The following is a 27,873-nucleotide window of genomic DNA, read 5'->3' as shown; positions in this document are numbered from 1 at the left end:
TTTGTGTATAAATGACCTGTCAACGTAAGTGACTTCATTCTGGAATGGGTGGAATTATGGTATGAGGAGTCACTCTGTTCTGTACCCCCAATCTTAAAAGTACTTTCGTCAGCCTTATTTTTGGTATTTCGTATTCACTGCGAATATATTCATTAAGAAAACTCTACATTTTTTCTGTATTTTAAAACCCTACTTTCTTAATCCTTGCAAGGGCTTGGCATGAAATTAAAAGAGAAACTATTTCTGTGAAACTCTTTAGTTTAATATTTGGATGGGCAATTTAGGTGCTAAGACCCCTTTTCTTTGGATTATTTTGTAGAAGAACAGACACATTTTATTTTTCAAAAATAAATTTTAAATATATTTTTACGTGGAGGAGACAACTGTATACAAAGACAACTTTGTATGGAAAACCAGTATTTAAGAAAAGTTTAAAAGTTAGGTCTTTATTATAAAGATCTTGATTGCTGAAAATATTAGATGCATATGTAGACTATTTTTAAAAAGTAGTGCATATATGCGGCACCTACGTGACTCAGTGGGTTAGGCATCCAACTCTTGATTTTGCCTCAGGTTTATGAGATCGAGCCCCACATCAGGCTCCACACTCAGTGGGGGATCTGCTTAAGATTCTCTCTCTCCCCCCTCTTCCCCTCACCCTACTCTCCATCTCTCCCTCCCACTCTGTCTCTCTCGAATAAATAAATCTTTTTTTAAAAAAGGAGTACCTACACAGAAGAAGTGAAAAATGATAATGGATTATTTCAAAGATTGACTTTGGGTCTTATGGCATTCGTAAACACTGTAAATCCCCTTTCTAGTTGCTCACGCATAGGCCTCCACTAAAGCACCAATCACATAATGAAGCTAGAAGGGGCTGGGTGATGCCTGCTATCCAAAATCCCTCATTTTGATGGAATCAAGCATTTTTTTAAAATATGATTTCACGGAAATTTTATTTAGCATCATTTTTCTAAGATAAAAGGTAACGGATTATTGTTAAGAAAGGATTGTCCTCCCTAAGCTCTTTTAGCCCAGAATGTTTTATATGTTTCCCTGAACAAAATTTCACAGCTGCCCTGTCGTCACCCAGGCTGCAAAAGAGAAGCTGGGCCAGCTGTCCCTGCCAGATATTGTTCTCACCATACCTAATGCACTTAGCAGGGTTTTGTGCACCCATTTTAATATCTTTTCACAGTACTTACCCAAATCCTTCCTATGGAGATGTCATAATGTGAATTATGAATGTATTGTCACAGTGACACACATTGTGGATTAGCTACAGCTCGTATAATAGTTCCAAGGGACCCTTAATACCTGAATAATATTGACAGATTGGCAGGCAGCAGAAAAATGGAAACAAAAGAAGAAACTCTGAATGAAGTCAAGGTCATGATCGTGGATGTAGAAATCTAAAAGCGCTAAGAGGAAAAAATAGATGAGCTACAAGATGAGATCAGTTACAAGGGAAACTTGCAAAGGAAAGTCAATTTAACTAAAAATTTTATCACTTGATTTTCTTCCATTACATGCTCTAGGTTATAAATGGGTTAGATAATATTCCGCAGGGAAAGTCGTGTGTCTGTGTGTGTTTTTAATCAAGAATGGAACACTAACATTGTAAGCACTCATAGTTTTACTTCATTCTGAAGCTCTAAAAAAGAACAGTTTGACATCACGTGTGTAAGATTTATGAATTTTGCATAGATCTGTGCAAGACTCTGTCCAACCCATGAGCCTCTTGGTCCCCCAAAGGATATTAATGCTTTGTGGTATTTATGGGCTGCAGTGTTTCATTTGAAAGCCAAGAGAAGAGTTAGTTCTAAAGTGAATAAAATTTCAGACAAGGAGTATTTCTATTTTAGTTTTACTTTATTTCTGGATTTTAATTACTGGCAAGATTTAATAGTGGATACAGATCATTTTAGCAATGTATTAAAATCTTTTCACATATGGAACTGTACTTCTAAATACCAAATATCAGTGCCACCTGATATTCTGATGTAAATCCTGAGAAAAATATCAGTCCTAGAAGGAGCAAGGAGAGGTGGAGTTTAAAATCAGACACGACACTTTGAAGAAAAACCTGTCAGATTTTTTTTCCTTCTTTCCTCTTACCTTCTTTCTTCTATTTACTTCTTTCTTTCATCTTTCCTCTTATGAAAAGGTCATAAACTTTTCTTGGAGTGCAGCAAATGAAGCACATTTGCATGAGGTCTTGAATATTTTTAATATGTATTTAAAATGCGCTTTAAAAATCTGTTGTCTTTACTATCTAAAGCTTACCCAAATAGCAGATTGCTTAGATAAATTTGACAATTCTCATAGCCTTTTCTATGTCTAAATATTGATCTGCATTTTATAACGTACTAAGAAGCTAGGAACTCGTGGGTCATTCAGTGGATCAGATGAGAGTATATTGTCTTTGATACTCTTGATTTTTTGTGTTTCATTTATGGTTTAAACTATGTCTTCAACAGAGTAACAAAACAACGGCCTTGATTTGATAGGCTTTTCCATGTATCTATGTACTTCCTTTTTGGGCTTTGAGGCTTCGTTTTATGATATCTTACTCTCCTTTATCATTAATTCTTATTTGGATACACAATGTAAGGCTGAAAAAGCTAAAGATTTGAATTCTCTTGTGCACAATACTGTCTGTGTATGAGGATAGCTGTTTGGCTTTTGTTCACTTTTGGACATGAATGAAAGAGCGTAAGATATTTCTAAGACTAGAATAAGAAAGAGTTTGGGTCTTCGAACTAGATTACTCATGACCTTTAGGAATATCTCCCCCAGCTCCTCATGGACTCTCATGAGCTTAAGTTTGTACCTGAAATAGGCTCAAAGTTTTCTCTGACCCAATTCTTTATGCCAGTTTCCAAGAACAATCAGGTAAACCACAAGAATGAATATTTCCAAAATTGACATCTTTGTTTACTGTCTTTTCCGAAGGATTGAAATCAATCTGAGCCATCCACCCTCGAGGTGAATGAACTAAATTTCAGTGATAGAAGTTACTAACACTTGCTTACACTTTTTAAATTTCAATTTTGTGTTTGAGGTGGTCATGATTTTTAACACAGATGATCTCCTGAATTCTGTTTGTAGGTGCCCATGAGTGTGCAAACCCTGTACCGTTTAATGGGGCAGTGATACCAAACTGGAAACAGATAGTGAAAGAATTTAAAATTCTTTCAAAGCCTATCAATAGAGTGATCACTTCATCTTCAGATTCAACAACCTTTTAATATGCCATCATAATACTTGTTAGTAAAGAAAACAGCTAGGGTAGAGTTGCAGAAAACTTGCTTAAATAATACGAAAATGGAAAAATAGGTTCTCCAGAAATATTTGTGCAATTTTGGCCACTCCATTCAGATGACCGCTCTGAAGCATTTGGAAATAACACTCACTTGGGACACAAGGATGCCTCTGTAATATTTTGGAATTGAATTTGTTGTGTTTCTTTTTAAATGGTTTGCCCTAATTACAACACCGCGTAGATCCCTCAATATTTATTTTGTCTCCTGGTTAGTAATATTTTGAGAGTCTATGAAAATTGTTTATTTTGTTCAAATCATCATCCAGAAATGTCGTAAAATATTTATTTGGCTAGCGACAAACTAGACTCTGTACAGACTCCATTAGACATGAAACGGTGTCTTTAACATCCACACCAGCACTGCAAAGGAGTGTTTTAGAAAGGAGATCATATAACTAAGCCATTATCGAGAATATAAATAAGTAATAAGTGAGAAAGTAAACATTTATGCCTCAATGAAGGCAGTGCGTGAGGTTTCAAGGTATAAATCCGGTTATGATTTTATGTTCTAGAGATTGTCAATTTACGTCCTACAAGTCAGCAATGATTTTACTGACCAGAGCTCATACTGAATAAAACACGTCTCCGGCTCTCTCATTTCTCCCTGGGAAGGGCTGTCTTTTGCCTGCTGTCTCCCCAGCGGGTTCTGGCTCACTTGGGAAGTGGCAGCCTGAGGCTCCCTCACAAGTGCCTTCCTGTTCTTCCCTTTTGCCTATTTTGCACACACACATACACGAAGTGAGGCTGAATCTTGGCATGCTGCTTACGAAAGACTACTAATCCCAGAGGTAGAACCAGATGCTGTTCGGACGGTTGGATCTGAGGGCGGAAGGGATGGATAGATGGGGAGAGGGATGGAAGGATAGATGGATGGAATTACACATGGGATCTGAAGAAAAATTCAAGGCTTCCCCTCTTGACCCAAGTTAGATATTTTTTGCCGCATATTCTCCAAAGCAGCATTTTAAATTAATCCCGTTTTCCCATGACAGTCATGTATCATACTCTTAAGAAAAAAGCCAAGTGCACAAAGTACAATGATACTAGCATACTTAAGAATAAAGCCAAACTTTAAAAGTAACAAATGTTAAGGGTTGATTTACGACACCATTTCACTTTCAATGTATCCGAGTCTTTGGATCTGAAGTCAGTATTGTACAGACAACATATAGTTGGATCATGTGTTTTTATTCTTTCTGACAATCTGTGTCTTTTGATTTATGACACCATCATATGCCTCAACCTACCTCATATTAGAAGTAATAAGAATGCAATGGGTACATTAATAAGTGCTTATCGTATACCAGGTACTCTCCTGGTATGCATTTTATATGTGTCCTATGGTTAATTCTCAAGCACTCCTATGGGGTAGTTACTGTTAATGACTCCATTGCAGAGATAAGATAACTGAAGACCAGATAAAGTAATGTATTATAACCTTATTGATTTTTATTGGAGAAGTGGTCATTCCAAGAGCTGTAACACATTTTCAACAGCTCTATTGTTCTTTTGCCTTCCTCCTCTCTCCCTCCTTCCGTTCTGACAAACATGGATTTTCAGTGCATATGTTGGCAGACACTGACCTAGTCCCAGAGAAGAGACAAGTCAGACACAGCCCCTGCCCTCTTGAAGGCACAATGTTAATCCTTTAACCGTATTTAAGTTAATTTTTCTTCATTTGAAATTACCAAGGATTTTTTAGAATTCTTTGCCAGAATTGATAACATGAAGTAGGCTCAGGGTGCAGACTCTGAGGCCAGACTGCTAGTGTGTGAGTTCCCTTTCCAATTTTGTTGATTTTTTTCAAAGAACCAATTTTCATTAATTTTCTCTATTATTTTTTTTATTCTTTATTTTGCTTATCTCTGCTCTCATCTTGATTATTTTCTTCCTTCTGCTAACTTCAGGTTTAGTTTGCTCTTTTCCTTCTAGTTCCTTAACTTGTAAAGTTAGGTTGTTGATTCGAGATATTTCTTGTCCTTCACATAAGCATTAAAGGCTGTAAATTCCCTCCTTAGCCCTGCTTTTGCTGCAGCCCCTAAGTTTTGGTTTTTGTGTTTTTGTTTTCATTCATATCTATTTTCTAATTTCCCCGTGATTTCATGATGATACATTGGTTGGTCAAGAGTGTGTTGCTTAATTTCCACAAAATTCACAAATTTGTGAATTTCCAGTTTTATTTCTGTTACTGATTTCTTAACTCCATCCCACTGTGGATGGAGAAACTTCTTTGTACGATATCTATTTTTTAAACCTGTTGAGACTTCGTTTGTGTCCTAACAGATCGGGTCTATCCTAAAAGGTCTTCCATGCACACTGGAAAAGAATATGTATGTTGTCATTGGGTAGAATGTTCTGTATATGTCTATTCAATCTAGTTGGTTTATTGCGGTAAGTCTGCTTTCTTTACTTATCTTCTGTCTGGTTGTTCTTTCCAATATTGAAAGTGGGACGTTGAACTTTCCAACTATTATTACAGAAACATCTGTTTGTCCCTTCAATTCTGTCAGTTTTTGCTTTACATTTTTGATGGTTTGTCATTAGCTACATAAATGTTTGTAATTGTTCTATCTTCTTACTGTATTGAAACCTTTTATTAATACATGGTGTCCTTCTTTGTCTCATAATCTTTTGGATTGAAAAGCTATTTAGTCTGATATTAGTATAGTTACCTCTGCTGTCTTTTAGTTATTATTTGTATGGAACATCTTTTTTCATACTTTCACTTTCAATGTATCCGAGTCTTTGGATCTGAAGTCAGTATTGTACAGACAACATATAGTTGGATCATGTGTTTTTATTCTTTCTGACAATCTGTGTCTTTTGATTGGAGACTTTAATCCACTTAAATGTAAAATAATTACTGATAAGGAGGGGCTTACTTCCATCATTTTTGCTATTTGTTTTCTATGTGACTTTTTTTGGCCTGTTTTCAGCATTACCGTCTTGCATGTTTAGTTGATTATTTTGTAGGGAATGTTTAAATCCCTTGACTTTTGCTTTCTCTCTCAAACAAACAAACAAATGAGCACCTGGGTGGCGCAGTCAGTTAAATGTCCAACTCTTGATTTTGGCTCAAGTCAGATCTCTCAGGGTGGAGAGATTAAGCCCCATATCAGGCTCCCCACTCATTGTGGAGTCTGCTTGAGATTCTCTCTCTCCCTTCCCCCCCCCACACTCTCTTGTTCTCTCTCAAATGAATGAATGAATGAATAAATATTCCTTGCCTTTTGTCTGTATTATAGCTATTTTCTTTTTTGTTATCTTAGGGATTCTCCCTTTGACTTTGTCTTTCAAAAGTTGGATTATAATGCATCTTGGTGTGGGTCTTTTTGTGTTCATTTTATTGGAGTTCCTTGAACTTCTTGGATGTTTATATTCATGTCTTTCATCAAATCTGGGAAATTTTCATCCATTATTCTTTAAAATATTCTCTCTTCCCCTCTCTCTGTCCCTCCTTCTGGGACTCCTGCAATGTGCCTGTTGATCTGCTTGTTGGCCCCTTGGCTCCTTTCTCTTTCTCCTCAAAGTCAATGATTTCCACTGTCCTGACTTCCAAGTCCACTGGTTCTGCGTTCTGCCTGCTCAAATCTGCCTTTGAATCCCTCTAGTGAATTTTTCATTTCTGTTACTGTATTTTTCAGCCCCAGAATTTCTTTTTGCTTTCTTTTTAGGTTTTCTATCTCTGTATTGATATTTCCATTTTGTTCACACATTGTTTTCTTGACTCTCTCCCCATCTTCTTTTGGTTCTTTGAGCATCTTCAAGACAATTGTTTTAAACACTGCCTATTGTACTGTCATTGGTTCTTTTTCAGGAACAGTTTCTGTTGATTTTTTTTCCTTTGAATGACCCATACATTCCTGTTTCTTTGCATATTTTGTGAATTTTTGTGAAAAACTGGACATTTGAATCTAATAATGTGGTAACTCTGGAAATCAGATTCTGCCCCTGCCCTTCCCCAGGGCTTGCTGCTTTTTGATATTATTTTTGTTTATTGTTGATTGTGTTGTTTGTTGTCGTTGTTGCAGACTGTCTCTATGCTGAGGATCACCCTGAGGTGTAATCTTAATGTCTTTTCAAATCTTTTCTGAGCCTGTGCACTTTTCTGGGCATGTGCACTCACTGTCTAATTTTCCCCCATACATGCAGTTGTTTTTGAATGTCCTAGTCTTTACCGTCTAGCTCCCAAAAGTGGGAAAAAGAGAAAAATGAAGTGAGGGTGGGTTTAAATCCCTTGGAAGTTACTTCAGCCAAAGGGGGAAGAGCTTGCAACAACGGAGGAAGGCAGCATCTTTGTGCCTCTGTGATGAGAAGCACCAGTCAGTAGTCAGAACTCAGATCCCTGATCTTTGGAGGATGGGGTATTTTTGCCTACCCTGGCTCCTGCAGGCTACATCAGGAACAATGTACAGCTGTCTGCCACATGACTGAGCAGTGGCGGATGGGTAGCCACTACTGTGCTAAGAGCTGAAATTGACTGAAATTAACCACAATTTACAGTCCAAGCCTTTCTCTTGTTAGTTGCAAGCCTTTGATAGAGTCCAGAGTGCCAGGATAGTTGTCAGACACACTCTGCCAGTGCAGTTGTTGTCTGCATCAGGAGACAGATTCCTGATACTTCACTCTCCTCCTTCTTCCCAGAATCGTCTCTATAAGTGAATTTTTATATAATGAATTATTGTTTAAGTTGTATATCCTTTCAACAGTGAATTTTAGTTATGTAAGGGAAAGCTTTAGGACATTGAGCTTTATTAGATTTGGAGAAGAATTAACAAACATCAGCTATGGGTCTCAAGCAGAGAATAAACAAACAATAGCAACAAAAATTTAAAGGATAGGCAGGAAGAACTGGGCAGTCGTGTTTCTTTGTTTTATCTGAAATTCTGTTATTTCACATTGACCACACATTCTGAGAGGCAGTCATGTTTGCTTTTTATTAGCAAAAATCTAAAATAAGAGAAATAAATCAGTGCTTTTTAAATGAGATTCAATAGACAAAAATAATGTTTAAAACAAAGACACAACTTAGTAAGGAGAAGATTAGGAATCATTGCTGTAGAACTTTTATGAATATTAAGTAATTTTGTAATGGTTCAAAAATACCAATCGTAGTATGCATATAAACATGGTTACCTGCTGCACAGAATTTAAGATCTTTAAATACCTGAGTAGTCATCAAAGATTGCAGAATTTTAGAACAAGAAAAGACTTTAGAGATTAGCTTTATTTGGTTGACCAACTTTGGGTTGGATAATTATTACTTTAGACATTTAATTTCTTTTTCCTGATTCTCTGAAAATGGGTATTACAGTGGAAAACATCTCAGTAAAAGTCAGACCAAATGATACTGGTTTGTGGCATAGTGGGATATTTTGATATGCTGTGTGTTCTCTTCAGATGGCAATAAAACTATTTGAGGGTCGGTTAGTGTCCATCTGTTACTCTTTTAAAGAGCATCTCAGTTCAGGGGCGCCTGGGTGGCACAGCGGTTAAGCGTCTGCCTTCGGCTCAGGGCGTGATCCCGGCGTTACGGGATCGAGCCCCACATCAGGCTCCTCCGCTGGGAGCCTGCTTCTTCCTCTCCCACTCCCCCTGCTTGTGTTCCCTCTCTCGCTGGCTGTCTCTATGTCTGTCAAATAAAAAAAAAAAAAAAATCTTTAAAAAAAAAAAAAAGAGCATCTCAGTTTAAAACAGATTTTGAAAATTAGCCTTTGAACTCATGCATAGACTTTCTGAAAATGCCTACTAGCCCACCAAAAGAAGCATTATACTCTTCAATATAAAATTTCCAAAAGAAAATGAGAGAGGAACTTTCAAAAAGTAATCAATTTTTTCCATAGGTAAAAGTGCCAGTGGTTTAATGAGAAAAATCAAAGTTAAATTTATTAGCTAGTTAATTAGAGTTTTAGATTTTCCACAGTACTTTCAGAATAAAGGCTATTAATTTTGTTTATTGAACTATAAATTAAAACACAATTACAAAAGTATTTTTAAGCATTAACAGCATGGATTTTTCATTGCCTAAAGAAAGAGCATCTAAGTTCTAAACCTTGGTGTCATGGAAAGGAAGAGTTGTACAGAAAGTAAAAGAAAAAATTCTAATGGTCCTTTATTAAAACTGTAAACATCCCCTCTCATGAAAAGGCAAACCTGACAGCACACATGTGAATGTTCTAACAGCCGTGCCGTTCTTTCAGCTTCTACAGATGACAGTGCAGCCGAGAAGAAAGGGGGCACCCTTCATGCCGGCCTCATTGTTGGAATTCTCATCCTGGTCCTCATTATCGTAGCAGCCATTCTCGTGACCGTCTATATGTATCACCATCCAACGTCAGCAGCCAGCATCTTCTTTATTGAGGTAAGAGTCAGGCATAACACATGAAAACCATGCTGGTTGATGAACACTGTGCATTTGCTAACACCACCTGTATTTAATATCCAGCACATGATTTCTGCATTTTGCAGTTGCAAGCGGGCAGGTTTCACACATGCGTGCACACGCACGCATGTACTGATAGATTGCTTTCATATGATAAGTTCACTTATCACAGGAGCTTTTAAAGATATAAGCTATCTTGCCTTTTGCAGATCGAAAGAAAAATAGAAACCATAATGTTTTTGTCCCATTAGACCAAGTGTGTTAACCAGCTGTTCACCTGATGGTAGAATGAAATTCAGCATGTGCTGGAGGCTGCAGGACTTGGCTTAAATATATTGATCAGTAAATACTAATGGAGTATTGGCTGGATTCATAGTACAATATACTGGGCCTGCTCTCAAGATGCTCGCAAACCATTTAGGAAAAATACAGTTTTTACTACAAAAGAACAGTAAGATATAACGGGTGTAACAATAAGAGAAAGCTATGTGCCATCACCATTTTGTGTAATGTGTGTATATTTATATGTTTACATATGACTGTGTGTGCACAGAGAGAGAACTGTGCTGAATTGGTGTTCTGTTTTCATGTATAGAATGTAGATTCAGTGCCAGTTCCCAAGAACAAGCAGGTAGGAAGACCAGGGGCTGTGCTTAAGGGTCCAAAGTCAAGCCTTGATGTCTGGAAGGCATGAAATTGGGATGCTCAGAGGGCACTGGATAAAGTTCATGCCACATTCTATGCTCCAGACAGAATTCCTGGAACCTTTACATGTGCAGCTATCATTCCAACATCTTAATGGGGCTACTGCTCTTCCAACCCCAAATAAATAGTAAAGCAATGGAGGAAATCCTCCCCCTTAGAGTTTCAAACCTGTAAATTTGAAATCTTTTCAAGTTCATTGGGTGACGTACAAGAAGGTTGCCTAGAATCTTGTTCACTTGTTGAGTGAGAAATTATAATAAATTTTAAACTACAGAATTACCTTTGCCCCCTATAAAAGGGAGAGATGAGCGCTAATCCATTAAATAATTGTTCAAAAGTCCTATATGGTTCTCAGCGGTCTGTAGAATAAAGTGCAGTCTCCTTAGGTCGACATTCAAGGCCTTGGCAGTCTGGATCTTGTTGAACATTTCAATTTTTATCCCATGCATCTTCTACCTGAAGATGACAGTACCATCAGATTTCACTTTTTGCTCTTCTCTATACACGTTCCAAATTTTCCATGCCACCAAGACTTCGCTCATTCTGTTTCTTCCACCAACAAAGTCCTCCCCTTCCACCCCAGTTCTTGAATTCAGGATCCAAACAGCCTTTGATGCCATGTACCCCATCAACTTCCCTGAACCATCTCTCTGTCTGGACAGCTGGACATAATCTCTCTTCCTCCTCTGAAATTCTATCCATCATAATTCATCCATATCTCTCTATGGCATTTACCTTTCTGTTTCACATTAGAATTAACTATGTACATGATTTATTCCCCCCTGCTGACTTAAAAGTTCCTTAAGATTTGGGTTAAATAACAACGTTTCTTTCAAACTATAAGAAATAAGTAATAATAAGAGGTATTCTATCAATATTTTCTGGAGAAAAAAATCCTTGGACGCTTCGTACTTCCATTAAAATTTCGCATATGATGTATTCCAGAAATGGCATTCTCATTTAAAATCATAATGATTGTGAGATTTTCAAGCATTACATTTAGTTGGAAAGCTGTTTTTTAAGTTTTGCTAATTTGCTTTCTTTGCATGGAAGAAAGTAGGAAACTTTCCTAGGTCATGAGTGTGTCCCTCCAACAGCTGACAAGTGACAAACTGCAAGGCTTCAGTGACTAACCAGAGAGCAGGCTGCTGCTATAACCCCTTACTTACTGAAGCCTTTAAGTGCACTGTGCAGTCTATTTTCTGACATTGTAAAAAAGAAGATACTGTGAAATATCCAATGGTGATGGAATTGGCAAGTCGCACAGTGCAGAGGACCTGGTTCACATCAGTGCATAGCAATCCCCATGGAAATACAAAGTGAGACTGAAGAATAGTGAAAGGGTTTTTTCGGTTTTGTTTTTTGTGGGGTTTTTTTGTTTTGGTTTGGTTTTTTTGGCATTTGTCTTAGAGATCATTTCATTCTATGCCCTCATAACACAAAGGAAGAAACTGAAGCTCAAAATAGTGGAATGATTTCTCCAAGGTCAGAGAGCCATAGTTGTAGGAAGAACTTTCTTGTCTTTCCACACACAAGTAGGCAGAGTCATTCAGCGGATTCCTGAGCTTTTCTTCCCTTTGCCTTTTCCTTCCCATTGGGTCGACTGCCAATTTCTGCGTAAATCACTTCCTCTTTGACCCCCTGCTTGCTGTCCCCATGCAGCTCACAGTGGCTGGTGAGCGGGTGATTTCTGAAGATGATAATCATAGCTTTACTATTATTAAAGCTGACCCATGTTGACAAATTCAAAACACCGACCCATCATGACTTCACAGTTACTGTCATGCTAGACCCAGGAATTTGAAGGTTTTGAATTACTAGGTAAATTAGAGTCATTGGTGCATAAAGAGATTGAATTTACCAATATTGTGTAAATTGCTTTTCATGTTCCTCATTATACTGCTATCTGCTTTTGAAATGAAATTGATATGCTTTCTCCCATCATGAAAGCAATACCTGTTCGTTACAGAAAATTTACAGAAATGTAAAGAAGAAAAAGTAGAGTCACCTTTATAGTGCGGACAGGCAGAAACAATCACTATTGCTATTTTAATGTATTTTCTGGCTGGAGTTTTTCTATGCAGAATTTGATGTTTGCCCACTTAGGTACCTGTGATTTCACTGAAATGCAAACTGTTATTTTTTTAAATAACACTTTTCCATCTGTACACATCATTTTGATGGCTGTATACTATTCCGTTCAGCATTCTTTCAGTAGCTTTATATTGATTGCCTCTTATGCTGTCAAGTGGTATTCAGAAAGCACTGAGGGCCTAACATTGCCTAGAAGTAAAAAAGAGCCTTCTTGCACCCAATTTGACTATGTATTAGGTTCCTATTGCTGCTGTAACGAATTACCAAACCTAGGAACTTAAAACAACTCACAGATGTGGAGGTCAGAAGTCCAGAATTAGTCTCACTGAGCTAATGAGTCTCCCTGGAGGTCAGCAGTCTAGAATTAGTCAAGGTGTCAGCAAGGCTGGTTCCTTCTAGAGGTTTCAGGAGAAGGTGTTTACCATTTTCAGCTGCTAGAGGCTGCATGCATTTCTTGACTCCTGGCCCCTTCTAATCCTCCCCCCCCCCCCGCTCTGTCCTCACATCTACTACTACGACTCTAAACCCCTTTACCTCCTTCTTGCAAGGCCCTTTGTGATTCCATGGGGCTCATTTGGATAATCCAGGATAATCTCCCCATCTCAAACTCCTTGATTTAATCCCATCTACAAAGTTCATTTTCCCATAGAAGGTAGCATTGATGGATTTTGGCTCTTGAGACATGGACGTCTTTGGAAAGTTATCATTCTGCCAACCACAAACAGCATCGAATGTGAGATGCGTCACACACTACCCATTAAACTGTGACAGGCCCTTGACCATAAAACACATTCCAATTTTTGTGATATTAAAATGTTACCCAGTGTGTATCGTATGTGTTTTTCGTAATGAAATCCAGATCGCATCAGACGCTTGTAGGACTTAGTTCCTGTGCTACACGGTGTATACTGTGATGACATTTAATGACTTTGCCCTTGAGTGGATAGACCAGAGTTCATGCCACCAATCTCGTATTGTGGAGCATTAGGGCTCTTCCTTTTGCCGTTGTTGTTTTTGCTATTATAATTAGCTCTGTTATGACAGTAATAATGGTAATAGTGAACATTTATTAAATTCGCTAGTGGAAGTGATTTACACTTATGACCTCATTTAATCCTCACAAAGACCCTAGGATTTATGAAGATTATCTCCATATGATAGATGAGGAAACTGAGGCACAACATCATGCATTTAGCTTAGAGGTAGAGTCACAATTTGAGCCCTGGCTCTCCAGAGACCATATCCTTAACCACTGGGCCATGCTGCCTTTCTGTGTGTAAAGGGGCTGTCCTCATGCAAAAGAAGGAAACAAGCCATTTAATGGCACTGAAATATTGCCAAAATCATTGTCCAGATTTCTACACCAATTTATGTAGCTATTGTTGCTTTTGTCTTTTTAGTGAAGGTAATGACAGTGGCTGTTATCTGTGCATTTTGTTCTTGTAGAAAATATACACCAGTTATTGTACATTTCATGGACACAAACCCTCTTCCTCGTACAAAGTACTTAAATGGGCTTTAGCTTTTTTTTTTGTTTTTTAAGATTTTATTTATTTGTTTGTTTGAAAGAGAGAGAGAGAGCATGAGTGGGGGCGAGGAGGGGCAGAAGGAGAGGGAGAAGAAGACTCCCCACCAAGCAGGGAGCCTGACGTGGGGCTTGATCCGAGAACCCTGGGATCATGATCTGAGCCTAAGGCAGCTGCTTAACTGACAGAGGCACCCAGGTGCCCCTGGGCTTTAGCTTTTTTTTTTTTTTTTTTTTTTTAATATTTATTTATTTATTTATTTGACAGAGATAGAGACAGCCAGCAAGAGAGGGAACACAAGCAAGGGGAATGGGAGAGGAAGAAGCAGGCTCATAGCGGAGGAGCCTGATGTGGGGCTCAATCCCAGAACGCCGGGATCACGCCCTGAGCCGAAGGCAGACGCCCACCGACTCTGCCACCCAGGCGCCCCTGGGCTTTAGCTTTTAAACATCATGTTTGTAGGGGAAAAATGGGATAAAATGGGAATTAAAATCTAGAAATACGTCCTTATATGGAATACAAAGTGAATGTGACAAAAGGCAATAAAATAACTAAAATGAAGAGAAAAGTAGACGAGGGTCAAGAAGTCCTTGTGATAAAGCACCTTGTATATTGTACGATTAAACAATTAAATTGTTCGTATCCTATGTCATCATATACAGGGTCAGGTATGAGAGTTTCATTCTCCTAAGATAGTCAGTCCTTACTCAGTCTGGCAGAATAGTCTGTTTTGCACAAACATATCTTCTATTCTTCCATCATCTTCTTCACATTTCACCCTGAACATTTTCTTTAACTTTTTGCTAGATGACTTTCATTTTGTGTTTACCTGACTGACTTTTCTCATTAATTTTCAAAAAGATGCCTGATTTTGACCGAAATCCATCATATTACACAAGAATGACTAACATACTTTAAAATCTTTTTAAAAATTAGGCTTATTGTCTTGAAACAAAATAGCAGAGAACAAATATTCAAATAATCACATACACCTTAATTTTTAATACATTTTAATAAAACTACCATCTCTTTGGAAGAATTAAATATGCCTTAGATTCCACATTAATGTTTGCGGAACATTTCTAGGCATAGATTCTGTGATTTATAATAAATTTCATTGTTGCATGAATATAGGTTACAGAGATCAATGTTTACACTGTTACTATCACATATCACAATTTAGGATTTGTAACTAAGATACATAAAATGTAATGTAACTAAAGGTCAAGAAAATAGTATGATAAAGTGGTAATTACGTGAAAAAGAATCCCCATGAAAGGATTCTGTGTGGACTATAAACAAAATGCTTTAGACTGGTAATCTTAATGAAAGAATTTATGTTGAATACTGCCCTTGATTTTTCTTAGTATTTTAAACAATGGCTGGTATTTAGACATTTATGTCCAGATTTGATTTTTCTCTACTAATAAAAATGAAGATAAATGGATAAGACCCTAATGATGAAGATGATAGATATCTTGGAAAGTAGATTCTATAAGTAAATTATTAAAGTTGTTTTGTAAAGCAAAAACTAAGAATACTTCATCATGCTGCTGACGCTGTAAAGTACTACTGAACACATCCTCACAGAGAAAGAAATCAGGACAGACGGCTCGTTTAATGAAGATGATAGAGAAGAAAACAAAAATTAGAGGCACAATGCTCCCCCCCATGTCTCACGAGGACACTAAGATAATGCAGAGGCAATGGGGTTTGCCTTTATACAGAATATAATTCTTACCCTGAGGATTAGAGAAAAGACAGGTTGTAGAGCTGAGCTGTCAATGTGGTAGCCATTAGCCCTATATGCTTATCGAGCACTTGAAATGTGACTGGTCTGGAATATGATGCATGTAAAATACCCACTAGTTTTGACATTTACAAGGAAAGAATATGTAATAGCTCATTAATAATTTCTGTATTAATTATGTGTTAACATGAAAATATCTTGGGTACAGTGGGTTAAATAAAATATATTATTAAGATTAATTTGGGGAGTGGTCCAAGATAGCAGTGCAGGAAGATCCTGAACTCACCTCCTCCAGCAGACACACTGAATCCATGGCTACACATTGAAAAATTCGCTATGAAAAAGACTTGAAAAACTGTGCAACAGCTCCTTCACAACAAATGATAAAAGGGCCATATGGAGACAGGTAGGCGTGGAGAGGCAGTCTCACCAAAAGCCCCACCTGCAGCATGGCGACTCACAGTCAGGAGGGATCTCACAAATCCAGAGGTTCTCCCTGAGGAGCGAGGAGTTTCTGCCCCATATCAGGCACCCCAACCCTTGGCACCTGCACCACAAAGATGAACCCCTAAAATATCTGTCTTCAAAAAACAATGGGGCTGCCATCCAGAAGCCCCAAAAGTCTGTAGGGAACCAGGATACTGAGCTTAAAGGGCTCACACACAGACTCATCACTCCAGGGTCCACCACAGAAGCAGCAATTTGAAAAGAACCTAAACTATATGTGAAGGAGATTCATTTGCTAATCTTAAAGCATCTGCTGGAGGCGAAAGAGCCTTTGGGACTCTCTAGAAATGGTGGTGCTCGTAAGCACCACTTTTGCACTCTCCCAATATCTTGTTAGTCCCTGCACTGTCTCACTCCTCTGCTAAAGCAAGCAGGCATGCCCCAGCCCTCTGCTCTCTCACTGCCTCACTAAAGCCAGCGGGCATGCCCAAGCCCTGTACTTTCTTGCTGCCCCACTAAAGCCATTAGGCATGCCCCACCCTTGCACTCTCCCAGGAAGCCTCAATAGATAACTGGGAAGATCACAAGTGTGTGAAGATTAAACAACATCTACTGAACAACCAAGGGGACTGGAGAAATCAAAGGAGAAACTGAAAAATAATTGAGACAAATGAAAATGGAAGTACAACACACTAAAATCTATGGGATGCAGCAAAGTAGTTCTAAGAGGAAAATTTTAAGTTCATGGTGAAACAGGCCCAATTCAAGAAGCAAGAAAAATCTCAAAAAAAATCTACCTTTACAGCTAAAGGAACTAGAAAAAAAAAAAAACGGAGCCTAAAGTTAGTAGAAGGGAAGAAATAACAAAAACAAGAGCACAGATATGAAGTAAAGACTAAAAAGAGAGAAGAAAAGATCAGTAAGCAGGTAGTTTGAAAAGATAAATAGATTTGACAAATCTTTAGCTAGACTTAGCAAGAAAAAAAGAGAGAGGGCTCAAATAAACCAGAAATAAAAGAGAAGTTACAACTGATACCACAGAAATAAAAAGGATCATAAGACACCACTGTGAACAATTATACATCAGCTCAGAAGCATGGATACATTCCTAGAAGCATATAATCCTCAAAGACTGAATGAAGAAATAGACAATCTGAATAGACCAGTTACTAGTAAGAAGATTTAATCAGTAATCAGAAATCTCACAACAAACAAAAGTCCAGGATAAGACAATTTCATTGATAAATTCTACTAAATATTTTAAGAAAATTTAATACATACCCTTCTTAAACTCTTGCAAAAAAATGGAGAGGGAATGCTTCCAAACTCGTTTACAAGGCTAGCAGTACCTTGATAACAAAAGCAGCCAAAGACACCACAAAAAAAGAAAATCCCAGGCCAGTACTCCAGTGAACATTGATGCAAAAATCCTCAACAACATATTAGCAAACCAAATTCAATGATACATTAAAACAATCATGCACCATGATGAAGTGGGATTTGTTCCAGAATATAAGGATGGCTCAACATTTGCAAATGAATCAACATTATACACCACATTAACAAAACGAAGCAAAAAACTATACCATTTCAAGAGATGCAGAAAAATTATTTGACCAAATTCAACATCTGTTTATGATAAAAACTCTCAAAAAAGTGGCTATAGAGAGAACATACGTCAATATAATAAAGGCCATATATGACAAGCCCATAGTTAACATCATATTCAACAGGAACAAGAGAAGGATGCCCATTCTTGCCACTTTTATTCAATATAGTATTGAAAATCCTAGCCAGAGCAATTAGGCAAGAAAAAGAAATAAGAAGCATACATATTCAAAGAAAGAAGTAAAATGGTCACTAGTTGTGGATGACATGATCTTATATATAGAAAACCCTCAAGATTCCACAAAAAAACTGTTAGAGGTAATAAACAAATTCAGTAAAGTTGTAAGATGCAAAATTAATACACAAAAATATGTTGTGTTTGTATACACTAGCAACAAACTCTCAGAAAGGGAAATTAAGAAGACATTCCCATTTACAATTACATCAAAAATAATAAAATTCCTAAGAATAAATTTAACCAATGAGGTGAAAGACCCATATGTTAATAATTATAAGATATTGATGAAAAGAATTGAAGACACAAATAAATGGATAGATATTCTGCACTCGTGGATTAGGAGAATTAATGATTATATTAACAAGTCTGTATTACTCAAAACAACCTGGAAATTCAGTGCAATCCCTATGCGATATCAATTCTAAGTCATTTTTCACAGAAATAAAACAATCCTAAAATTTGTATGAAACAGTAAAAGACCCTGAATAGCCAAAGCAATCTTGAGAGAGAAGAACAAAGCTGGAGGCATCATGTTCCCTGGCTTGAAATGATATTACATAGCTATAGTAATCAAACACTATGGTATTGGTATAAAAACAGACACAAAGATCAATGGAACAGAATAGAGAGCCCAAAAAAGTTTAACTCATACATATATAGTCAATTAATTTACATCAAAAGAGGCAAGAATATACAACGGTGAAAGGACAGTGTCTTCAATAAATGGTATTGAGAAAACTGGACAACCACATACAAAAGAATGAAACTAGACTACTGTCTTACGATACACAAAAAATTAACTCAAAATAAAGACTTGAATGTAAGACCTAAAACCATAAAACTTCTAGAAGAAAACAAGTGGTAAGCTCCTTGACATCAGTTGTGGTGATGATTTTTTGAAACTGACCCCAAAAACAAAGGCAATAAAAGCAAAAATAAATACATGGGACTACATCAAACTAAAAAGCTTCTGCACACCAGAGGAAGCCACCAACAAAATGAAAAGACAACCTATTGTGAATGGGAGAAAATATTTGCAAATCATATATCTACTAAGGGGTTCATATCCAAAATATATAAAGAGCTCATACAATCCAATAGCAAAAACAAAAACAAATAGTCTGATTAATAAATGAGCAGATGATCTGAATAGACATTTTCCCAAAGAAACCATGTAGATGGCCAACAGGCACAGGAAAAAATGCTCATCATCACTAACTAACAAAATGCAAATCAAAACCACAATGAGTTATCACCTCACACTTGTCAGAATGGCTGTTATCAAAAAAGACAAAAAACAACAGATACTGGCCAGGATGTGGAGAAAAGGGAACCCTTGTATGCTGTTGGTGGGAATGTAAATTGGTGCAACCACTATGGAAAACAATATGGAGGTTCCTCAAAAAATTAAAAATTGAACTACCATATTATCCAGCAATTCTACTTCTGGATATTTATCCAAAGAAAATTAAAATACTAATTTGAAACAATATATGCATCCCTACATTCATTGCAGTATCCTTTCTAATAGCCAAGATATGGAAATAACCCAACTGTCCGCTGATGGATGAATAGATAAGGAGGAATTGTGTGTATAAATATGCGTATATACACACACACACACACACACGTATATATATACACACACACATATATATATACACACACACATATATACACACACATATATATATGAACAATAGAATACCACTCAGGTGTAGAAATGATTAAAATCTTGCCATTTGTGATAACATGGTTGGACCTTGAGGTATTAGGCTAAGTGAAATAGATCAGACAGAGAAAGAGAAATTGCCATATGATTTCACTTATATGTGGAATTAAGAAAAAAACAAAATAAATGAACACACAAAACAAAACTCATAGATACAGAGAACAGAAAGGTGGTTGCCAGAGGGAGGGAAGTTGAGAGATGGATGAAATAGGTGAAGGAGGTCAAAAGATACAAACTTCCAGTTACAAAATAAGTAAGTCATGGGGATGTAATGTACAACAGGGTGAGTGTAGTCAGTAATATTGTCACGTATCTTTGAAAGTTGCCAGAAGAGTACATCTTAAAAGTTATTACTACAAGAGAAAAAATGTTGTAACTTTGTATGGTTTCAGACAGTAACTAGACTTACTATGATCATTTAACAATATACACAAATAATGAATCATTATGTAGTATACCTGAAACTAATACAATATGTCATTTATACCTCAATACAAATTAATTTCACTTATTTTTACTTTTTAAAGTGGCTACAAGATAGTTTTAACATTATGTATGTGGCAAACACTGGCTATTAGTTCTATTGGACGATGCTGGCTTTAGAGAAAACCTTGCAGAGAGAAGAGGGGATTAGAAAGTTTGATTTTCTCCATATTTTTTGAAAGTAAAAAACCAAGTAATCTTTAGCACCAGAGAGGAGAGTGGAAGCTTGAGGAGGGAGATGCTGACAAAGCTATTTAATACGTTGTCCATTCGTTCATTCATTTATTCAAATTTGTTGATCTCCTATTAGGTGCCAGGTACCTAAGATACAGAGATAAGCAAAAAGGACAAGAGACAATCCTTGCCCTCATGAAGTTACATGGTACTGGGTAAAGACAGATGATAAACATATTTTAAGCTAGGTGTGGATTTCAAGTTGAATTGAGTTTTACAAAAGAGGCAACCTTTATATAATGCTTGAAGAAGAAAATGTTACATTTTTTGAGCAGTATATTTAGTCAAATAACCAAGGACATAAGAGTTTGTGATGATCTTTATGACTGAACTTGCAGTTTGCTAATTATTATCATCATTGTTTTATCATTTAAGACTTTTTATAGAGCTCTAGATATATATTTGGAAGGGAAGGGAAGGGAAGGGAAGGGAAGGGAAGGGAAGGGAAGGGAAGGGAAGGGAAGGGAAGGGAAGGGAAGGGAAAGATAGGGAAGAGAAGGGAGGGAGGGAGGGAAGGAGGGAGGGAGAAAGGGAGGAAGGGATGGAGGAGGGGGGAGGGAAGAAGGAAGGAAGGAAGGAAGGAAGGAAGGAAGGAAGGAAGGAAGGAAGGAAGGAAGGAAGGAAGACAGTTTTCTAAAACAGTTATTGTTCCTGAAGGACAAAACAGTTTCAACATTCTTAAATTGTGCACACTGATTTGAATTAGAAGCCATGTGATGGCTTTTGCAATAAAACCAGGACAAAATGTCTAAGTACTAGTCATTGTTCATATCATACTTTGGAATTCATACTATTTCTAGGGGATGAAAATATCTGCCTTTTCACTAGTACCCGGTATTTTTTATCATCAAAATCATAGAATGTGAAAACAAAAAGACACCTCAGCATGTATGAAAAACCCAGGATTATATAACTTTCCAGAATAAAGTATATGAATTCCCCAGGTGTCTACCTCGAGTACATGTCCTTGAGTTTTGTTTTATCTTAAAAATGTGTATGAATTTTGCATTATATTCTATAATGTAGACATGTATGTTTGATATAAAAAATGATTTTGCCTAGGGGTGCCTGGGTGGCTCAGTAGGTTAAGCATCTGACTCTTGTTTCAGCCCAAGTCACGATCTCAGGTCATGGTATCAAGCCCCAAGTCAGGCTCCACACTCAGTGTGGAGTCTGCTCAAGATTCTCTCTCTCCCTCAACCTCCCCCTCTGCCCCTCTGTGCATGCTTGCTCGTTCTCTCTCTCTCTTTTGCTCTAAAATAAATAAATAAATAAATAATAAATAAATAAAATCTTTTTTTTTTAATGATTTGACCTAACTCTCGACCAAAGTTAACATTCCAAAAGGTGATTCTTATCTCTTCACCCCAGTTGCACAGCTCTTAATACTATAAAATGCAGATAAATCGAAACCACCAAAACCCCTCTGTTCCTGGAACCTAAGTGGGAAGTGTCCTTTCTTTGTTAGAATCAGGCTCAATGTAGAAATAGAAACCCTGGAGTGTGAAATAACGTGCTGGGGAATCACGTGAAGCTTAGTTTCAGAGCTGAGACTCGAACCCAGGACTCCCCGTCCTGGGCCCCAGGCTGTGCCACCTCCAGCAACAGTGTAACAACGGTCTTTTCAGCAGTTTGCCACTCAAGGGATTCCCCATCCCAACAAATATTTGTGCATAACAAGGACCAGTGGAATATGATTAAAGGAAGACAGGCAGCTGTGGCCCTCAACTTTTCCTGGCAATCGATGGTGCCTCCAGGAAAGAAGCCAGAGGACAGGAGCCAGGCAAGGATTCAAAGGCTGCTGCTGGGGAGGAAAAAAGTGTTTACTCAAAGTTTGGCATCTTGCTTTGCAGCTGCTACATGCATAACACTTGGGAATCGGGAAGACCCGATCCGTTGAATAATCTATATAATAAATAGTTCGTTTCATAGACTAACGAGTCTTTTTTTATCTGGAAATCACATGTTTTTTTATAATTAAGTTTTACCCACAAGGTATCCCTTAGTCTTATTCAGTCTTAAAGAAAACTGAAAAATGATTCATTGAAACAAAATACTTCTCATTTTCGTTTCTTAGTGGAGGCAGAAGACGGCGTTCACTTTTGATGAGCTGCTGGGAGGAAGGAAAAATGAAGGAAAACTTGAGATGGTTTGATACTCTCATTTAAAAAGCTGCCTTATTAAATGGCAGCTTTCCAGAAAAAAAGATGTAGCAAAATATAGGGGAAACTGAGTGAAAGTGGTTTGCTTTTTGGGGTTTTTTTTAGATTTTTTTATTTGAGAGAGAGAGCATGAGCGGGAGGCGCAGAGGGAGAGGGAGAGAGAATCCCAAGCAGACTCCACACTGAGCACGGAGCCTGTTGTGGGGCTTGATCTTACAACCCTGAGATCATGATCTGAGCTGAACACAACAGTCGGGTACTTAACTGACTGTGCCACCCAGGCGCCCCTGAAACTGGTTTGCCATAAAAAAAAAAAAAAAAAAAATTAGCGTTAGTATGTCTGTGGTTTTCTTTTCTCACTTTCTGTTCTAAAACACTGGAATTTTCTTCATGTATGTTACTGAATGTTTTTGAGATATCAGTTCAAATTCATGGTGATTCCCTTACATGTGTGATCACCAAAATAAAGTTTTAATAGATGTCAATCTTTAATTTATTCTCCTGGGTAACATTTTTATTTAAACTCCTAAAACTAAAATAGCATTTCTAATTTAGTGAAATATTTTCTTCCCTTCATTGGGAAGAATTATTAAAAATACTGAATAAAATGTTTTATACTGTCCTGAATTCTGTGGTCAAATTCCTTCTCGGTAATTACCATGCCCTAAGATGTTACTAACGGTGCAGAAGGCCATGAAGTAAATCATATATGTGTATAAAGTTATTTTTACATATAAAATCTCCATAGAGAAGCTCTTAAGAGATGAAAGTATGAAGTGAATAAATAAAACTGGCAGAGCTATAATTCACATGGGCAGCTGTAAACCTGAATTATGGCATTTTGAGTACATGATATACGTATTAGATACTCTAATCCTCTCCTTCTGTTACCTCTTTAAAAGAGGATTACTCCACTTACAGTACCAACTGTTGAGTAATTTCTTCCTTGTGACTTTGGTAACTATTCTTTGTTAAAATAAATACTTAAGTCTTGTCAAGTTCTGGAGGCCGAAAATAGAAACTTTAATTTTAGCAATAATTATTGCTTCACAATAATAATGAATTTCTTCAATTATAAGATTTTTCCCACCAATTCCACATAGTATAATTTTTTCTGACTAAAATACAAAATTAAACTACACAAGTTGATTATTATGACATGCTTTGATATATAAATAATACAAGAATGATCTGTGATTGTAAGAAAATTAAAATTTTAAATTTGAGTTAGGACATTAAAAATATCTAGAATCTAGGGAAGACAAATATAAAGAAATGTATTTATTTTAAATAATAAAAATAACTATGTTCTTTGTTATTCTATTAGAAGTGACTAGCCAAAGGTAGTTGTAATTTGCAAATGGGTTAGATTATTTTGCTCTGTTTTCTTGAGGTGGTAACTCTAATAAACTTTCTTAATAGAAACAAAATAATTTTTAATTCAAAATTAAAACAACTTTCCTTACATCCCATAATAAGGAAATATAGAGTCAGAATTATTAGTTCTATTTCTACCTTCTCTACTTTCAGTTAATTACAATAGTTATATTTTAATGAAAAAGCCATTCATCTGTTAAAAAAAAAGACATTTTTTTAATGAACACTGACTCTGTGCCAAGTATCATCCTTGGCACAAACTTTGAAAGAGAAATGATATTTGTTTTATTAAAAAGAGAAACTTTTTCTTCTATAAAGAAAATAAATTTGTGATAATTATTCAAATCTCCGTGCAACACAGAGTACTAGGGTTTTAGTTAGGGCTAATCTTCTAATTGTGTATCAGATTTTTTTTTTGTTTTATGTATGAATTTAAGTCACATATCATTTTCTCCTTGTTTTTCAAACTTTCCTTGCTGTTGACCTTGAAATATCTGTGATTCATTAGTTTGTAATTAAACTTGAATCTTGAATATGTACAAGTTTAATATGGAGAGTATTTGATGTAGCATTAGGTTAAGTAAAGAACACTGAATTTTAATGAAAAGTAATCTCAAAATTCATCATCTATGGTAGGAGGCTGTCAATTTAAAAAGGCGTGTTGTGTGACAAGCAGGCTGGCATCTCACCAGACATGGCAGGCTTCCTTCTGTACCTTACAGTCGTAGAGGAACGTGGTCAACCTAAAATTGTTTGGAGAAGGTGGATGCAGAATATTAAGGACTTGAAATTCATGCCAAGAATGGATGAAGGACAGAAAAGTTCTAGCAGAGAAAGTGTAGATAAAGAAGCATTCTAGCTTCCCACCAGTGTTAATGGGCTATCCTGTGAATAACATATCTGGTTTGTTCTGAATGGTTCTGGAGGATGGATATGGGGATAGTCAGGGAGAAGCTATGAAGATAAAAGTATGGACTCAATATAAACACCTTCAAATAGTCGCAGGTACTCAGAAAAGGTACTCCGAGGCTCCTGAGTGATGAGCCTTTCATCACCACATATATTTAAGCATTTAAGAAGGCCCTTCTTTGTTGAGGACTTAGTAGAGGGGATCTAAGCATTGTGTAAGTGGTTGAGCTAGAATGAATTTAAAGTTCATTCTGTCCCTATAAGTCTGGGATGTTCTGGCTTCCTATCCCCACCTAAAATTGCATACATTTCAGCAAGCAAAGTAAACTAAAAGGTATGATGGTGCATACTTAACAGTTTTTGAAGACATCTCATTTTTTGAGTAACCCAACGTGAAAAAGTAAAGTACATACCCACACAACAAGGAAGACCATAGTTCTTCAATTCAGAGAATGTAATTCTTTATGAGGTAATACTTGTGGGAGGAACCCACCAACGTTTCATCTTTCAAGGGAGTTCATAGTATTGAGTGATGCCTTAGATTTCATGTTCATGACATTACAGGACAAGCAAGTCATAGGTTTGTCTTTAACTTAAAAGTCTGCATAAAGACAAAGGAATTTGTGAGAAAAGTAACAACTTTTGTAAAGTGCCTTAAACTGATCTTTCCCAATAAAGGGTTACTTGAAACAGAAGAAAGTAACAAAGAGCCAGAGATCCAAGGTGCTATTCTTTGCTTTCTCTGATAGTCCTCTTCACGAACACATTTCTTAAATTTTTACCAAGAGGAGAAGTTGACAGTTAAATATGTATGCTTTCTTTAAATAGGTAGGAGAAGCAAAGCATACTTGACACTTTCCACTTATAAATAAATGCTTTTGTGTTTTTTCTTTCTATCTCCATCTTTTTCTAACTTTCTCTACAGACTGAGATTATTCTGAGAGCTTTGGGTATAACGTGTAAGCTCCCTGGCCACTCAAAATCACTTCTGTTGTTCCTTTCCTTCCCTCTCACATTCTGCCAAGCAGCCGGAGGGAGTTTTTCAATATTCACATTCAGAAGAACTTCTGAAATTTAAGTTGGCGTTTTTCCACATTCCTATTTTATTTAAATCTGTGATCATTTGTATCTTTATATTATAATCACTGCTGATGGACAACGTGCTTTTTTCTTCTCACCCATTCTCTTAGCTAGAGCAAACGCAGACTTCAAGTTGAAACTCCCGTGTTTCCATAAATAATGAAGTTGAGTCAAGGTCCAGACAGGTGCAAATTTGTTTCCCTGACATGGAACAGAGTGTAAATCCATACTCTGGATCAGGAGAAGCTGGGAGGAGACTAAGAGACTACTTAGTTAGCTCTCCTCCATGTACCTCTACTTAAGGAAATAGATCACTATCTCCTATTGATCTCCAAGTAATAAAGAGACAGATAAATCTCTGCCTTGCCTTGCTGCCTTTGTGAACCTACAATATTTGTATATTCATTCATTTATTCATCTCAACCCAGAGAACAATTGCTTATGTTTTTTTTTCTTTTTCAATGAAAAGTAGGTATAATACTAAATTATTCCCAGTTACATTTTCACTCAAATCAATTTGGTGACAGATTCTGAGTAATAAATGATGCAATTTAACAGTAAATGCAAAAAGAGTCCTTTAGATATCAAAAGATAGTACTAATGGAAGTTTCTAGGAAATTGTAATGGTGGTAGCAGCATAAATTTTTTATCTTTCAAAATATCCAGATAAAAACAGAACAAACTGGATATCAAAACCAAAAAACTGTGGACAACATTTACAACAGATAGTAACAAACCACCAATATCCACAGATCTGAATGTTGTCAGTATCTATGTGAGAGAAAGCAAAAGATGAGAAAACAAGCTGCCCAGCACACCTGGAAACATAGCCATTAGCCATTGACTGGAAAATACAGCAGGTGAATGTAAGGACAGTAGCAGGAAACAGGAAGGGCCTGGGCCAACTCTAGCTGCAGGTGAGTGCAAAGGACGTGTGTAAGAGTTTCTGAAGGAGCTAGAGTGGTAGACTCCAAGGAACTCTCAACACTGACTTGCCACGGTCATCTTCCATGATCGCGCCCACACTAGGAGAAAACTCTGGGAGTGGAATCAAAATGGAGTAGGATAGGGACAACAGAAATTTTTAAAAAAATAATAAAGAGGTTCATATAAAGGTTGGAGGAGGAAACGGTCAGTAAATTTCAGAAAGCAAACCATCATATGTTTTTAACACCTTTGAAGAGAAGCAGAAGAGGAAAACTGTCAATGTTACTTGAACTGACCCTCTTTCTAAAAGTTTAGGGAAACTAAATTAACATAAAAATGAGCAAAAGCAGATTTTGTAGGTAGAAATCCAATGCAAAGGTACTATAATTTAAAGAGAATAAAGAGCAGGATAATATTCCTACAGACAATGAAAGCACATCAGAAAGACATGCTTTAGAAATCTAATAAAAATTCTAAAGTACTATTTTCAAAACTAGGTAGAAAGCATTAAGAAAATGATGCAAAACAGGAAAGAACAACCCAAATTGGTATTAAAGAAACTTAGAAAAACAATGGTGAACATCAAAAAATCATTTTGGAAGTGAGGGGAAAACACTAGAATAACAAGAGCAAACAAACACAATTCTTAATGACTTAAGAGAAAAGGTTAAAAAGGAGAAATCTTTTTCAGTTGAAAAGAATTAAAGAAGGAGATAAAAAGAATTTGAGAGTGTCAATGGAGACAAAAAGTCTGTAAAGCATCAAAAAGCAATTGTTTGGGGTCTTAGGGGTTGCAATCCAGGAGACAGAATTGACCTAAATCAAAAGTGTTCTCTGAATTGAATTGCGAACAGTGCAGGCTTATAAAAGCAAAAGCTGCAAGGTTACATAACT

The 27,873-nt window shown here is 36.8% G+C and overlaps 1 protein-coding gene across 1 annotated transcript in view; it reads left to right on the top strand.

Annotated features, from left to right (window-relative positions):
• The window catches only part of PLXDC2 (plexin domain containing 2), a 432,662-nt gene that overhangs the window by 378,648 nt on the left and 26,141 nt on the right, over window positions 1–27,873 (top strand). Inside the window, exon 13 of the mRNA XM_045787429.2 lies at window positions 9,526–9,686. Coding sequence (XP_045643385.1) covers window positions 9,526–9,686 — 161 coding nt within the window. The remainder of the gene's footprint in view (window positions 1–9,525; window positions 9,687–27,873) is intronic.

Source organism: Ursus americanus, chromosome 31, assembly GCF_024610735.1.
Source record: "Ursus americanus isolate L20-20 chromosome 31, mUrsAme1.1.p, whole genome shotgun sequence".
Taxonomy (NCBI): Eukaryota; Metazoa; Chordata; class Mammalia; order Carnivora; family Ursidae; genus Ursus; species Ursus americanus.
The sequence above is the reverse complement of the archived record's forward strand: the minus strand, read 5'-3'. Positions and strand labels throughout refer to the sequence as shown.